The sequence below is a fragment of the Elephas maximus genome, chromosome 22 (genome assembly GCF_024166365.1).
Source record: "Elephas maximus indicus isolate mEleMax1 chromosome 22, mEleMax1 primary haplotype, whole genome shotgun sequence".
Taxonomy (NCBI): domain Eukaryota; kingdom Metazoa; phylum Chordata; class Mammalia; order Proboscidea; family Elephantidae; genus Elephas; species Elephas maximus.
The window spans coordinates 6,804,081-6,817,635 of record NC_064840.1 but is presented as its reverse complement, the minus strand read 5'-3'; the positions used below and the strand labels follow the sequence as shown (position 1 = coordinate 6,817,635).

The 13,555-nt window shown below is 49.4% G+C and overlaps 1 protein-coding gene across 2 annotated transcripts in view; it reads right to left on the bottom strand.

Moving 5' to 3' along the window:
• The window catches only part of RILPL1 (Rab interacting lysosomal protein like 1), a 51,220-nt gene extending 37,876 nt beyond the window's left edge, over window positions 1-13,344 (bottom strand). Inside the window, exons 1-2 of one of the 2 annotated variants that reach the window (XM_049865837.1) lie at window positions 12,864-13,344; window positions 4,573-4,723 (exon numbers count right to left, since the gene is read on the bottom strand). In XM_049865837.1, coding sequence (XP_049721794.1) covers window positions 4,573-4,723; window positions 12,864-13,172 — 460 coding nt within the window. In that variant the 5' untranslated portion in view covers window positions 13,173-13,344. The remainder of the gene's footprint in view (window positions 1-4,572; window positions 4,724-12,863) is intronic. The other variant, XM_049865836.1, reaches the window with a different exon arrangement.
• Window positions 13,345-13,555: the final 211 nt, after the last annotated feature.

Genomic DNA, 13,555 nt, shown 5'->3' with positions numbered 1-13,555 from the left:
TAAAAATTTGAAAAAAAAGAAAATGGCCATGTGATCAGCTGTCCCTCTCTCGTGACTAAGCTGCTCCTCCAAAGCCCAGCATTTTTCACAGACCCTCAAGCACCCCCTTTGCAGGGGATGCACCCCCATTTTTCATCCCCACAGCGGGACGCCAATCACAGTGCTGAGCGCAGATGCTGAGGAAGCAACACTGTGTCATTCAGGCCCCCCCTCAGAGCAGGCTGTCCCCCGCCACACTCACCACCCATACCAGAGCCAGGTGACTGCACCCCTAAACCCTCAGTCCACCCCAGGCCTCTGCCAAGCACCTGCCCAAAGTGGTACCTGACCCTCGGTCTGACTAACTGGGGGCTCCACCTTCTCCCAGGGACCCCTCTGCCCAATTCCTGTTCCGGTAACAGGTGGGAGGCATGTTTTTGTCCTTGTGGTGTTCCCATAGCTTCCCGTCCAAAATAAAAATAACCATGACAGGCATGCCTGGCATCTGCCCAGTGTCTCCACCAGGAGAGGAGGCCTCCCCGAGCGAACCCTTCGGGAGCTGGCCTGACTCAGGATGCCGATTAGATGCCAGATACCGTCCTCTCAGGTTGTGCACCCTGGGCTGTTACTGAGAAGCCGGCAGGGGTGTGGCCGAGGCAAAGCAAAGCTCCCCCTTCAGATGGCAATGGGATCAAATTTATGAAAAGTGTTTACTATCACATTGCCGTATTTCATTTTTTGAAAAATCACATGCAAGTATTTATTATATTTTTCAAGAAAGTAAAATGTTAAATAATAATAGGTAACGAAGGTAACTGGGGCCGGAGGGGTCTAGAACTCCCCAGGCTCAGGCCTACTTTGATAACAGAATTTTTAAGCCAAATGTCTAGTGAATTTTCTCTTGTGATTCAGCTTTGAAGTCCAGTCTCTGGCAGTATGCAATTGGTTGCCTCCTTAACATTTCCGATGGAAGAAATTCAAATTTTGCCCCTACCAGAGTCCAGTTCTGTGAAGGCCCTTGGGAAGGTGTGGGGTGGGTGTGTGTATGTGCGTCTCTGTGCCTGTGTGTCTGTGTACACCCACCCTGAGATGTCCACCTTTGCCTGCCAGGGCAGGTCCATCCCCCTGGCTATGGCTACTCTGCCTGCCTGGTGTCTCCTGAGGCTCAGTGGGTCAGAGGCTCTGGTGCTGGGCCCTCTGCCCCCATGGACAGGCAGAGGGACAGGCAATAACAGAGCACACTGGCTTCATGAAATCATCATATTCCAGATCTGTACTCTTTATTTTTTCCCATTTATTCTCTCAGTTACTGTCAGGGATTGAATTGTCCCCCCAAAATATGTGTCAACTTGGCTAGGTCATGATTCCCAGTATTGTGTGATTGTCCATCATTTTGTCATCCGATGTGATTTTCCTGTGTGTTGTAAATCCTCCCTCTACGATGTTAATGAGGCAGGATTAAAGCCAGTTATGTTAATGAGGCAAGACTCAATTTACAAGATTAGACTGTATCTTGAATCAATCTCTTTTGAGATACACAAGAGAAGCAAGCAGAGAGACATGGGGACTTCACACCACCAAGAAAGTAAAACATGTCCTTTGGACCCAGGATCCCTGCACTGAGAAGCTCCTAGCTCAGGGGAAGATTGATGACAAGGACCTTTCCCCGGAGTCCACAGAGAAAGCCTTCCCCTGGAGCTGGCACCCTGAATTCGGACTTCTAGCCTACTAAACTATGAGAGAACAAATTTCTCTTTGTTAAAACCATCCACTTGTGGTATTTCTGTTATACCAACACTAGATAACTAAGGCAGTTATGGAGAGAGGCATTCTGAAGTCTCCCACTATGATTGTGGATACATTTCTCTCTTTATTTTTTGTTCACTTTTAAAAGTATTATTTTTTTTTCAAGCATATAATGCAGTGGTGTTTAGTATATTCACAAAATTGTGCAACCATCCAAAAAAAAAAAAAACCAAACCAGTTGCCATCAGGTCAGCTGTGATTCATGGGGACCCCATGTGTGTCAGAGTAAAACTGTGTCCAGAGGGTTTTCAGTGGCGGATTTTTAGGAAGTAGATCACCAGGCTTTTCTTCTGAGGTACCTCTGGGTAGACTCAAACCAACGACCTTTCATTTAACAGCCAAGCTCATTAACTGTTTATGCCACCCTGGGGTTTCAGAAAACAATGTCTCGTAACAATAATAATAACAAGTAAAATATAATAGAAAATAAATAAAAATTAAAATAACAATAGAACACCTGCAAAGTGTTGTCCACGTACTAGCTACTATTCTAAACAGTCTACATGTATGAAGTCATTTACTCCTCATGACAGCCTTATGAGATGGGAGCAACTGAGGCACACAGAGGCTGAGTGACTTGATCAAGGTCACGCAGTAGGCGGAGTCAAGATTCGGACCTTAGCTGTCCGGCTCTAGAGCCAGTGTTTATAACCACTAAAACTGTTTTTTTTTTTTTTTAATTGCACTAATTTGTGGGGATTGCGGCGATGGCGCAGGACCGTACCCCGAGTGCTATGAGTTGAAGCCGACTCAAAGGCGCCTAACAACAACATAACAATCACAGTTCAACAAAGAAAACCCATGGAAAAGGTAATTCCAGCACCAGAGCAAACTTCTCCTTTTTTTCTTGGTCCCTACAGTCCTTCTCAGTGCATATACTTTATTCTCAGGGTTATAACCACAAGGCCTGAACTTCAGGTGCTCTAAGCAGGTCCACCCCTCAGCCCACCAGCTTGTACGGGGGCTCAAGGAGTTTTCCTCAGAATCCAGAAATGGGTTCGAAATGTCTTGGGGGAACACTGCAAGAGGCAACCTACACTGAGGAAGGAAGCCTGTTGTAGGGAACAGACCTGACACAGCCCCACAGCCAGGAGGGCTTGACATGTGGAAAGTTTTGGAAAACCATCAGCAGGATGAAAGACAGCTAAGGGGCTCCAGTGCTATACCAATGTGGGTTGTCATCCTGAGTTGGTCACTTTCACACACGTGCCTGTGACAAGTGCCTCAGATCTCCTGTTACACTTGGAACGAAATCCAAACGTGGCCTCTAAGGGGCTCCCTGATCTGACCCCTGCTGACCCCTCTGACCTCATCTTCAACCCCCCTCTGCCTCAATCATCATCTCCACTCACACAGGCCTTCTTGATTTTCCTCAAACACACCCAGCTCACTTGTGCCTCAGGGCCTTTGCACTCACTGTCCTCCTATAAGACACGTACATGGCTGACTCCATCACTCTGGCAGACCTCAGGGCTCAGACGCGACCTCCTGAGAGGCCTTCCCCGACCACTGTATCTAAAGAAGCACCCCACCAAGTCACAATCATATCTCTTCATTTTATTTCCTCCACAGCACTGGTCACCATCTGGAATGATCAAATCTGTATTGCCACGAGCAGCTATCTAATATGCATCAATTGCTCCCATCCCACTTAGAGCAAAGGAGAGTGAAGAAAACCAAAGACACAAGGAAAATATTAGCCCAAGAGACTAAATGATCACATGAACCAGAGACTCCACCAGCCTTAGACCAGGAGAACTAGATGGTACCCGGCTATCACCAATGACCACCCTGACAAGGAACGCAACAGAGAGATCCAGATATAGCAGAAGAAAAGTGTCGATCAGGACTCAAATTCACGTAAAAAAGATCAGATTTAACAGTCTGACAGAGACTGGAAGAACGCCCAAAACTATGGCCCCTGTTAACCCAGAACTGAAACCATTCCCAAAGCCCACTCTTCAGACAAAGATTACACAAGACTATAAAACTAAAAATACACGTGAGGAGATACACGAGACCAAATGGGTGGCTCCTGTCCAGAGGCAGGATAAGAAGGCAGGAAAGGCCAGAAACTGGTCAAATGGACACAGGGAACCCAGGGTGGAAAGGGGGAGTGTGCTGTCACATTATGGGGATTGCAACTAGTGTCACAAAACAGCATGTGTATACATTTTTATATGAGAAATTAACTTGAGCTGTAAACTTTCACCTAAAGCACAATAAAAAAAAAAAATCTTTATCATCCACCTCCACCCACTATATCATAAGCTTCATAAGCGCAGGATCTTTGCCTTGTCCACAGCTTAACCCCAGCGCCAAAGACAGCACGGCGTATGGTGAGGGAATCTGTATCGGTCTGTTGAATGGAACTCTTAGTTTCCTCATCTGTCAACTGGGGCTAAAAAAGTCAACTCTAGCAGAGTTATGGCCTGAACCAGCATGACAACATAAGACTGAAGGCTGAGGAAGGTAGAAAGCCTCACGTGAACGTTGTGAGGTGGTTATTATCATTACTATGATTAGCGATGATGGGGCTGATGCCAGTTGTTGTCGTTAGTTGCCGTCGAGTCAATTCCAACTCATGGCGCCCCCATGTGTGCAGAGTGCAACTGCTCCACGGGGTTTTCAAGACTGTGACCTTTCAGAAGCAGATCTCCAGGCCTTTCTTCCAAGGTGCCTCTGGGTGGGTTCAAACCACCAACCTTTCAGCCGTTAGCTGCGCGCTTAACTGCGCCATCCAGGACTTCCTTGGGTGATGCCAGCAGCAGCCTTGTCCTTCCTTACCTTCATGCTTCTGGAACTCCTCGTCGGAGATGCTGACGTCCTTGTGGGAGAGGTTGGTCAAGAGCTGTTTGTTCTCCTCCTGCAGCTGGGCTATCTGAGAGAGGAGGTCCTGTGCCTCCCCTCGCCACACGTCCTCCACAAGCTCGAGCTCCTGCCAAGGCAAGCACAGTGTGGGTGACAGCCTGTCCAGGGCAGCAGCCTCGCCCACCACCCCTCTTCCCCATGAGAACCAGGCATGGGGCAGGTGGGCAGACAAGGCCACCACCAGCCCATATGGCACCTCTGAGAAAAACAGAAGGTGTTCTTCCTCTGGGCCAAAACCTGTTGCCATCGAGTCAATGCCACCTCACAGCAACCCTGTCAGACAGAGTAGAACTGCCCAACTGGGTTTCCAAGGAGCAGCTGGTGGATTCAAACTGCCAACCTTTCAGTTAGCAGATGAGCTTTTAATCACTGCATCACCAGGGCTCCTCTGGGCAGATACCTGCACTTACACTGTTGGGACCTGGCCTGGTTAGGGCTGCCCCACAAGTAACCACAAAGCCAGCACCACACCTTTTAACTACCTTAAGAGGAGAGAGAATGGGTAGGCAGCCCCAGGTATAATCATGTCCCCTGATCTTCGGGCAGGTACCCTCAGTGAGGGTAAACCTCTCTCCAGGGGAGAAACAGGCTGCAAAGACCTAGGGAATGTTCTAGGCTGTCGGGGCTCCCTGGCTCTCCAAGGGGTCTTGAGTGACTCACTTAACCGCTCTGAGCTTCCGTTTCCCTGAGTTGAAGAACGATAATATAAAGGCTCACAGGGTTGATGCGACGATAAACAACATCAGTCTATTGTAAGTATTTTGTGGATGGCTATGATATAAAAGACAGACAATAACAAGTGTCGGCGAGAAAATGGAGAAACTGGAACTCTCACACGTCACTGGTGGGAACGTAAAACCGTGACACCACTTTGGAAAACAGCCTGGCAATGCTTCAAAAAGTTAAACATAGAATCACCATATGACCCAGTAAATTCTACGCCTAGGTACATACATATCCAGAAAACCCAGTGCCGTCGAGTCGATTCCGACTCATAGCGACCCTATAGGACAGAGTAGAATTGCCCCATAGAGTTTCCCCAAGAAAAATGAAAACAGGTGTCCACACAGAAACAAGTATATGAGTATTCACAGCAGCATGCTTCGTAACAGCCCAAAAGTGGAAAAGCCCAAATACCTATCAACTGATAAATGGTTAAATAAAATGCGGTCTATCCCTACAATGGAGTATTACTCAGCCATAAAAAGGAATGAAGTCCTGATACATGCTCCAACACGGATGAACCTTGAAAACATTATGCTGAGTGAAAGAAGCCAGACCCAAAAGGCACATATTGTACAATCCTGTTTACATGAAATACCCAGAGCAGGTAAATCCATAGGGGCAGAAAAATCAGTGGTTGCCAGGGACTGGAGGGTCAGGGGGAGAGGGGGTGGCTGCTAAGGGTAAGGGATTTTTTCTTCCCATAGTGATGAAAATGTTCTAGAAGCGATAGTGGTGATGGCTGCACAGCTCTGTGAACAACTAAAAATCACTGAATTGTACAGTTCACACGGGTGAATTGTACAGTATGCGAATTATATCCAATGCAGGTACAAGTACGGTAAGTATTGTAACAATTTTGATACGACAGCAAAGTGTTTCGTAAAACCATAAACTCCTCGCGGAAACATTAGCACTGCTGCTCGAGCAGTGTAGTAGGTTAAAGCCTGTTGACGTGAACTTGTTTCCTGTTTTTTCTGCTTACTAGCTGATGGCTGATCTTGGGCAAGTTCTTCAACCTTTTCCTCACAAATGAGGAAAATAGTGTAGTATCTACGCCCAGGGGTTGCTGTGAGGATTAAATGGTTCATACTTGTAAAGCGCTTGGCACAGTGCTTGGCACCCAGGAAGCCCTAAGGACATGTTTGCTGATCTCTTCCCCCCCACGCACCTGGGCCGGATGGTCAGCATCACCCTCCATCATCTTTTAAATAAGTTCCTAAATCCCCCCTTGTTTGTCAGGAAGCCGGCTGCACTGGGGAAACCAAAGGTAATAACTAAGTATCCGCGCAGCTGGTTCAAGGGCACCAGGGAAGGGTGCTGAAGGGCAGGAGTGATGGCGAAGTGGTGGTCGGATGCTGGCCTGGGCGTGCAGCCTTCCCTGCACAGATGTGGGCTGGAAGCAGAGTCAGGCATTTCCTGCTCTGTCCTTCCTGCTCCCACCTGGCACAGGCTGAGCACGCAGAGGGTGCAGCGAGGATCGGTCAGGTGTAACCCACTGTGGCTGGCAGAATAATGGCCCCCAAAGATGTCCACGTCCTAATCCCCAGAACCTGCAAATATGTTACCCTTCACAGCAGGAGGGGCTTTGCAGATGTGATTATGGTAAAGACTTTTTTAATAACTTTTATTGTGCTTTAAGTGAAAGTTTACAAATCAAGTCAGTCTCTCACATAAAAACTTATATACACCTTGCTATACACTCCCAACTACTCTCCCCCTAATGAGCTAGCCCGCTCTCTCCTTCCACTCTCTTTTCGCGTCCATTTCGCCAGCTTCTAACCCCTCTACCCTCTCATCTCCCCTCCAAGCAGGAGATGCCAACATAGTCTCAAGTGTCCACCTGATCCAAGAAGCTCACTCCTCACCAGCATCCCTCTCCAACCCATTGTCCAGTCCAATCCATGTCTGAAGAGTTGGCTTCGGGAATGGTTCCTGTCCGGGGCCAACAGAAGGTCTGGGGGCCATGACCGCCAGGGTCCTTCTGGTCTCAGTCAGACCATTAAGTCTGGTCTTATGAGAATTTGGGGTCTGCATCTCACTGCTCTCCTGCTCCCTCAGGGGCTCTCTGTTGTGTTCCCTGTCAGGGCAGTCATTGGTTGTAGCCGGGCACCATCTAGTTCTTCTGGTCTCAGGATGATGTACTCGCTGGTTCATGTGGCCCTTTCTGTCTCTTGGGCTCGTAATCACCTTGTGTCCTTGGTGTTCTTCATTCTCCTTTGATCCACGTGGGTTGAGACCAATTGGTGCATCTTAGATGGCTGCTTGCCAGCATTTAAGACCCCAGACGCCACTCTTCAATGTGGGATGCAGAATGTTTTGTTAATAGATTTTATTATGCCAATTGACTTAGATGTCCCCTGAAATCATGGTCCCCAAACCCCTGCCCCTGCTACACTGGCCTTCGAAGCCTTCGGTTTATTCAGGAAACTTCTTTGCTTTTGGTTAGTCCCTTTGTGCTGACCTCCCCTGTATTATGTGTTGTCTTTCCCTTCACCTAAAGTAGTTCTTATCTACCAACTAATTAGTGAATACCCCCTCCCACCCTCCCTCCCCTCATAACTATGGTAAAGATTTTGAGATGGGAGGTTATCCTGGATTATGCAGGTGGGTCCAATGTAATCACAAGGGTCTTTATAAGGTAAAAGGGATGCAGGAGATTCAGAGCAGGAGATGCCAAGACAGAAGCAGAGATCAGAGTTAGAGATTTGAAGATGCTATGATGCTGGCTTTGAAGACGGAGGAAGGGGCTAAGGAATGCAGACAGCCTCAAGGAGTTAGAAAAGGCAAGGAAACAGATTCTCCCCTATAGTCCTCGGAAGGAACGCGATGCTGTCAGCACCTTGATTCGAGACCCATTTCGAACTTCTGATCTCTAGAACTGTAAGATAATACATCTGTGTTGTTTTGAGCCTAAGTTTGTAGTCACTTGTTATAGGAGACTCATACTGCGTTCCACTATCGGTTCTCTTTTCCTCCTCCCAGTGAACTGAAGTTAACGCTGGTGGAACTGGTTACTGCCTCAGAGCTGACCATGGAAAATTTAACCCTGTCTCCACGCCAGCTACAAAGGCTCTTCCAGGAAGCTGGCCCTCACTGACCATCTCCTTTGCCTTTTTTCAGCACCAGTAGTCCTCAAATGCCTCACCTTGGCCAACAAGGCCCAGCATGATCAGACCCCTGGTATCTCCCACACCCCTTCCTCACTCACTCTGCTCCAGCCACACTGGCCTTGTGTTCCTCGAACATACCAAGCGCATCCCTACCCCAGGGCCTTTGTGCTTGCTGTGTGCCTCCTGCCTCCAGTGCTCCTCCCCCAGAGCTCTCCATAGCTGGCTCTTCCGTTTCATTCAGACCACAGCTCAGCTGTCAATTTCCTGGTTACCTCATCTAGCAGGTTGCTGATCTCTTTCATATCTCCCTGTTTTATTTCTTTATGGCACTTACCCTAAGCTGAAATTTTTTTAAACTAAAAAAAAAGAAAACAAACTATCTCCTCACACAGGACTTGCATTGTTTCACAGGGGAAGCCACAAGCCATGAGTACCTATGAGCACTTGAAATGTGGCTGATCTTAACTGAGACCTGTGGTAAGGGTTAAATACCTACCGGATGACAAAGAATTAGTATGAAGAAAAGAATGCAAGATATGTGAATAGTAGGAAACTAGAACTGAATGATGTCTGGTTACTTATTACTGAACATTTTGATCAAAGAGTCTATAGAAGAATCCTGATCAAAAGGGGGAAAATGCAGAACAGAATTTCAAATGCTCACACACTCCAGACTTTCAGAAGCCACAGAGGCTGGATGAAGCCCTGAAGCTATTGCCCTGAGATAATCTTTAAACCTTCAACCAAAAATATCCCCTGAAGTCTTCTTAAAACCAAACAATAGTTTAGCTTACCTAATTAACGATGTCTGCCGTGAGTATCATGGTCTTTTAACAACTATCTCTACGGGATCAGTTTGACAACAGCAACCCAAAAGATCAGATAGGAACCTCAGGGAACAGTGAGTCGGCGTTAATGGAGGAGGAACAACTCAGAAAAGGCAGGCAAAAATGGTCGCACAACTTGCAAAATATACTCAGTGTCAACGAACTGCCCAAGAAGAAGCTGCTGAATTGGTGTGTTTGCTGCGTATATTGTCAACAGCTACAAATTACAAAACAAGCCATGAGTGCTTTTTTACACTGATTACACGTTCAAAAATCCACCAGGCTTTTTTTTTTTTAACATGTTCAAATGATATGCTGGGATCCATAAGATGTATTATTAAAACTAATCTCACCTGTTTCTTTTTATTAACATGGCAAGCCACCTTATATTTCCATTGACGGCACTGCACTCGAAGTTCAGCTCCGTGAGAGCAAAGACCTTGTCTGTCTTGGTCACTGATGTCTCCCCAGGGCCCAGAACAGTGCCTGGCATGTAGTAAATGCTCAGTAAACATGTCTGCTGAATGAATGAACGAACAGTATATGCTGTTTACATGCTATCCCATCTACCTGCACGGCCACTGTTCTCTAACGTCTGTCTGTGTGCCTTTCCTGTCTTCCCGTTCTCCGCCTGCTGCCTGTGGTGAGGACCCAGCTTTCCCACTCTGTGCATTGCCCACGCCACCTCTCTGCATGCTGTAGCCCATCAAGGCTGCCACAGACGGGACGCCGCGGCAGAGCATGGCATTGTTGTGGTCTGGGTCTGAGGGATGAGCAGAACTGAGTCTGGAGTTTTGTCCAGAGTGGAGTTGGTGGAAAGCAGGGTGCGTGCTTTGCTGGAGCCATATTTGTTCTCCACAAAAAAAGGCCCAAGACATGCTAAGATGATCTTTGTGGAAATACCAGCTTGAAGGGCCTCTGAGGTTGCAGAAAAAAACTCAGGGGAATCTGTTTCTCTCTTCCTCCCTTACCTCCAAGAATACGGAAATAAGGGGGACCGGGGCTAGGGTTTGGGGACCTGGTGGTGCAGTGGTTAAGCATTTGGCTGCTAACCAAAAGGTTGGCAGTTCGAATCCACCAGCTGCTCCTTTGAAATGCTATGGGGCAATTCTACTCCGTCCTTAGGATCACTATGAGTTGGAATCCACTCGACAGCAATGGGTTGGGTTTGGTTTTTTGGGGTAGGGTGGAGCCCTTGGGTGGCAAAAACAATTACATGCTTGGCTACTAACCAAAAGGTTATCAGTTCAAATCCACCCAAAGGCACCTTGGGAGAAAGGCCTGGTGATCTAATTCGAAAAATCAGCCATGAAAACCCTATGGAGCACAGCTCTACTCTGACACACACGGGGTCACCATGAGTCAGAGCTGACTCGATGGCAACTGGTTGGGATTTTGGTTTGGGGCTGGGGTGGGAAAGGAAGGATACTGTCCTCCAGTTTATGAGGTTGCCCTCAGTGTTCACAAACAAGCCCTGGCGCTGAGCGCAGGGTGTCTACTTCCTGGCCGAAAGCATTCCAGAAGCAACAAGTGCAGCTGGCTGGGGGACTCCATCCGAGTCCAGGCCCAGGGTCCTCTGATGGATCCAAGAGCTGCCTCCCAGCCTGGCCACAGCTGAACAAAGCAAAACCAGGTGGGGACACAGGTGCCAGGACTTGCTGTGTGACCTGGGCTCAGCCCCTTAGACCGTTCTCCAGCTGTCACAAGGAGCAGCTGCATATGAGAGCTTCAGAGGTCCCTTCACTCCCGGACCCTCGAGGAGAGATGGTGAGAGGGACTGTCAAGCTGGGGTAGCAGTCGAGATGCATGGGGTAGGCAGCAGGGGATCTCTAATACCAGCCTATGAGCACCTCAGTGACACCTTCTCCAGGCATCAAAATAATAGAGTAAAACCTGCGACAGCCTACGAAGTATTACTGTATTATCATTCTCATTTTACAGCTGAGGGAACAGCGGCACAGTGAAGCTGGCTGACTTGACCAGGATCACACAGCCTGAGAACCGGTGGGGGTTTGCAACCAAGCTGTTTATCTCCAAAGACCCTGCTCCCAGAAGCCTCCCATTAATTACATGCCTGGAGCATTTTCAAGCTCCCAGTGTGACCTTGAAAATGTTGTCTAACTCTTGGGAGCTTTAGCTTCTTTCCTGACCCCAAGGAACAAGGACCCAGGAGGACAAGCCCCTCAGCAAACACCGCAACCTTGACTACCTATAGATCTACCCTCAGTTAATGTTGCATCCACAGCCCTGGCAATTTTCCTTGAAAAACTGCTGATCCATCAAAGTACACAATAGGTGATGGCCTGCCAGGGAGGTTCAGAGAGGTCAACTCCATTTCCTGAGGCCACACAGCAAGCCAGAGCCAGATCAGGCACCTAGATCCCCTGCAAGGAAAGGCATTTTCCTCCTATTTTCAGGATCTACCAGGAGCTTCCCTGGGGTGAGGCTGAGGCAGGAAACCACAAGTCCCCTACTTCCTTTTCCCCAGACACCTCGTCTGGACATTGGGCCCAGGGACTCATGAGGCCAGGGACCAGGTCTCCCAGGGCACAGATTTAGCCTTAAAGCTGCTCTATGTCAGCCCCTTCCCCTGATTCAAACCGGCTGTGGAGGAGGCACTAGAATTACCTCCACTGGGGCTGGGACTCCCTTGCCCCCAAATTGGGACAAATCCCTCCCCCCACTTTGACTCTCAAGGAGCCCTGGTGGCACAGTGGTTAAGCACCTGGCTGCTAGGTGAAAGGTCAGTGGTTTGAACCCACCAGCCGCTGCGTGGGAGAAAGATGCGGCCGTCGGCTTCCGTAAAGATTTACAGCCTTGGAAACCCTACGGGGCACTTCTATTCTGTCTTATAGGCTTGCTATGAATTGGAATCAACTCCACGGCAGTGTTTTTTCCTTCTAACTCTGACCCCCGGTCTCCTCATCTGTAAAATGAAGATAACAGACTACTGTGAGAATTAAAAATAAGATCAAGAACGGTAAAGCCACAAGGCACAGATTAATAAACTAGAAAGAACTGGAGAAGAAAGTTGCAAATCTGAACCCAAAGCCTGGGGGTCAGTAAGCTCAGTGGCTGGAGTTCACACCTCCTTTGGTTTGGGGGATTCTGGAATGGGATAAAGAAAAGGGACTTGGAGTCACCTCTTCTTGGCCAACACATGGACTGATTTCATTTCTGGAAAAGAATAATAATAACCAAGCACTTTACATATATCATCCCAATTAACTCTTAAACCCTGAGGTGAGTCCCACCATTTGACAGATGAGGAAAGAAAGCACAGAGATGTTAAGTAATTTGCCCAAGGGCAGACAGCTAGTAAATAACAAAGATGGGACTGGAACTCAAGTCTGACTCAGGAGTACATAATCATACGTGTGGCATATGCCAGGGGCTTCCTCCCCTCGCTCTCTCGCCCAGTCGGGTCTCCTCTAGTCCCTATATACACACGTGTGCACACTCACCGTGGCCCGAAGCCGGAGGGCCCTTGGGTCCCGGCGGTCCCATTGCGAGGATGGGCAGACCGAGGCCGCTAGCAACCCACCTTCTGGTGCTTGCGCTCCTTCTCGATGCGGTCCATCCTTTCCAGGCGCAGACGGTCCAGCTCCAAACGCAGCTCGTCCATTTCGGGAGCGACGTGGTGGCGGCTGACCAGCACCTCCAAAATCTCCAGTACGCGCACGACCTTGGGCATGAGGCGCGCGATGGCCTCGCAGCCGTGCTGGTCGATGACCCGCTCGAACTCGTGGCCCACGAGCGACGCGATATCGTACACGTCCATGACGGTCAGCTCCGCCACGTTCTTCTCCAGGGCCGACTCGGCCGCCGGCGACGACCCCCGGCCCTCCTCCATGGCCCGCTCCCGGCCTCTCCCCCGCCAACTAGTGTAACTCCCAAACTTGCCGCTGTCGGGCAGCGCCGGCCGGGCCCACGCTTCGCCGCCCACCGCCCGCGCTCAGCCTGCCCTCGGGCAAGGGCGCACCGCGCGGCCGGCCGGCGTGGGCATGAGCGCGGCCGGGGCCGGGAGGTCGGCGCCGGGCTGAGGTCTCGGCGCCGGCCGGGAGCCTGGCTCCTGGTGGGAGGAGGAGGAGGACCGGGAGGCGGCGGTGAGGAAGGCGCGCGTGCGCAGGCCCGCGGCGCCTCCCAAGTTGGGAATCCGACTGGGGCGTAATGGAGGCGCGGGGGCCGGCCAGGGAGAGGGCCCGCTGCTCTCGGAAACAGTCCCCGCCCGAGGGT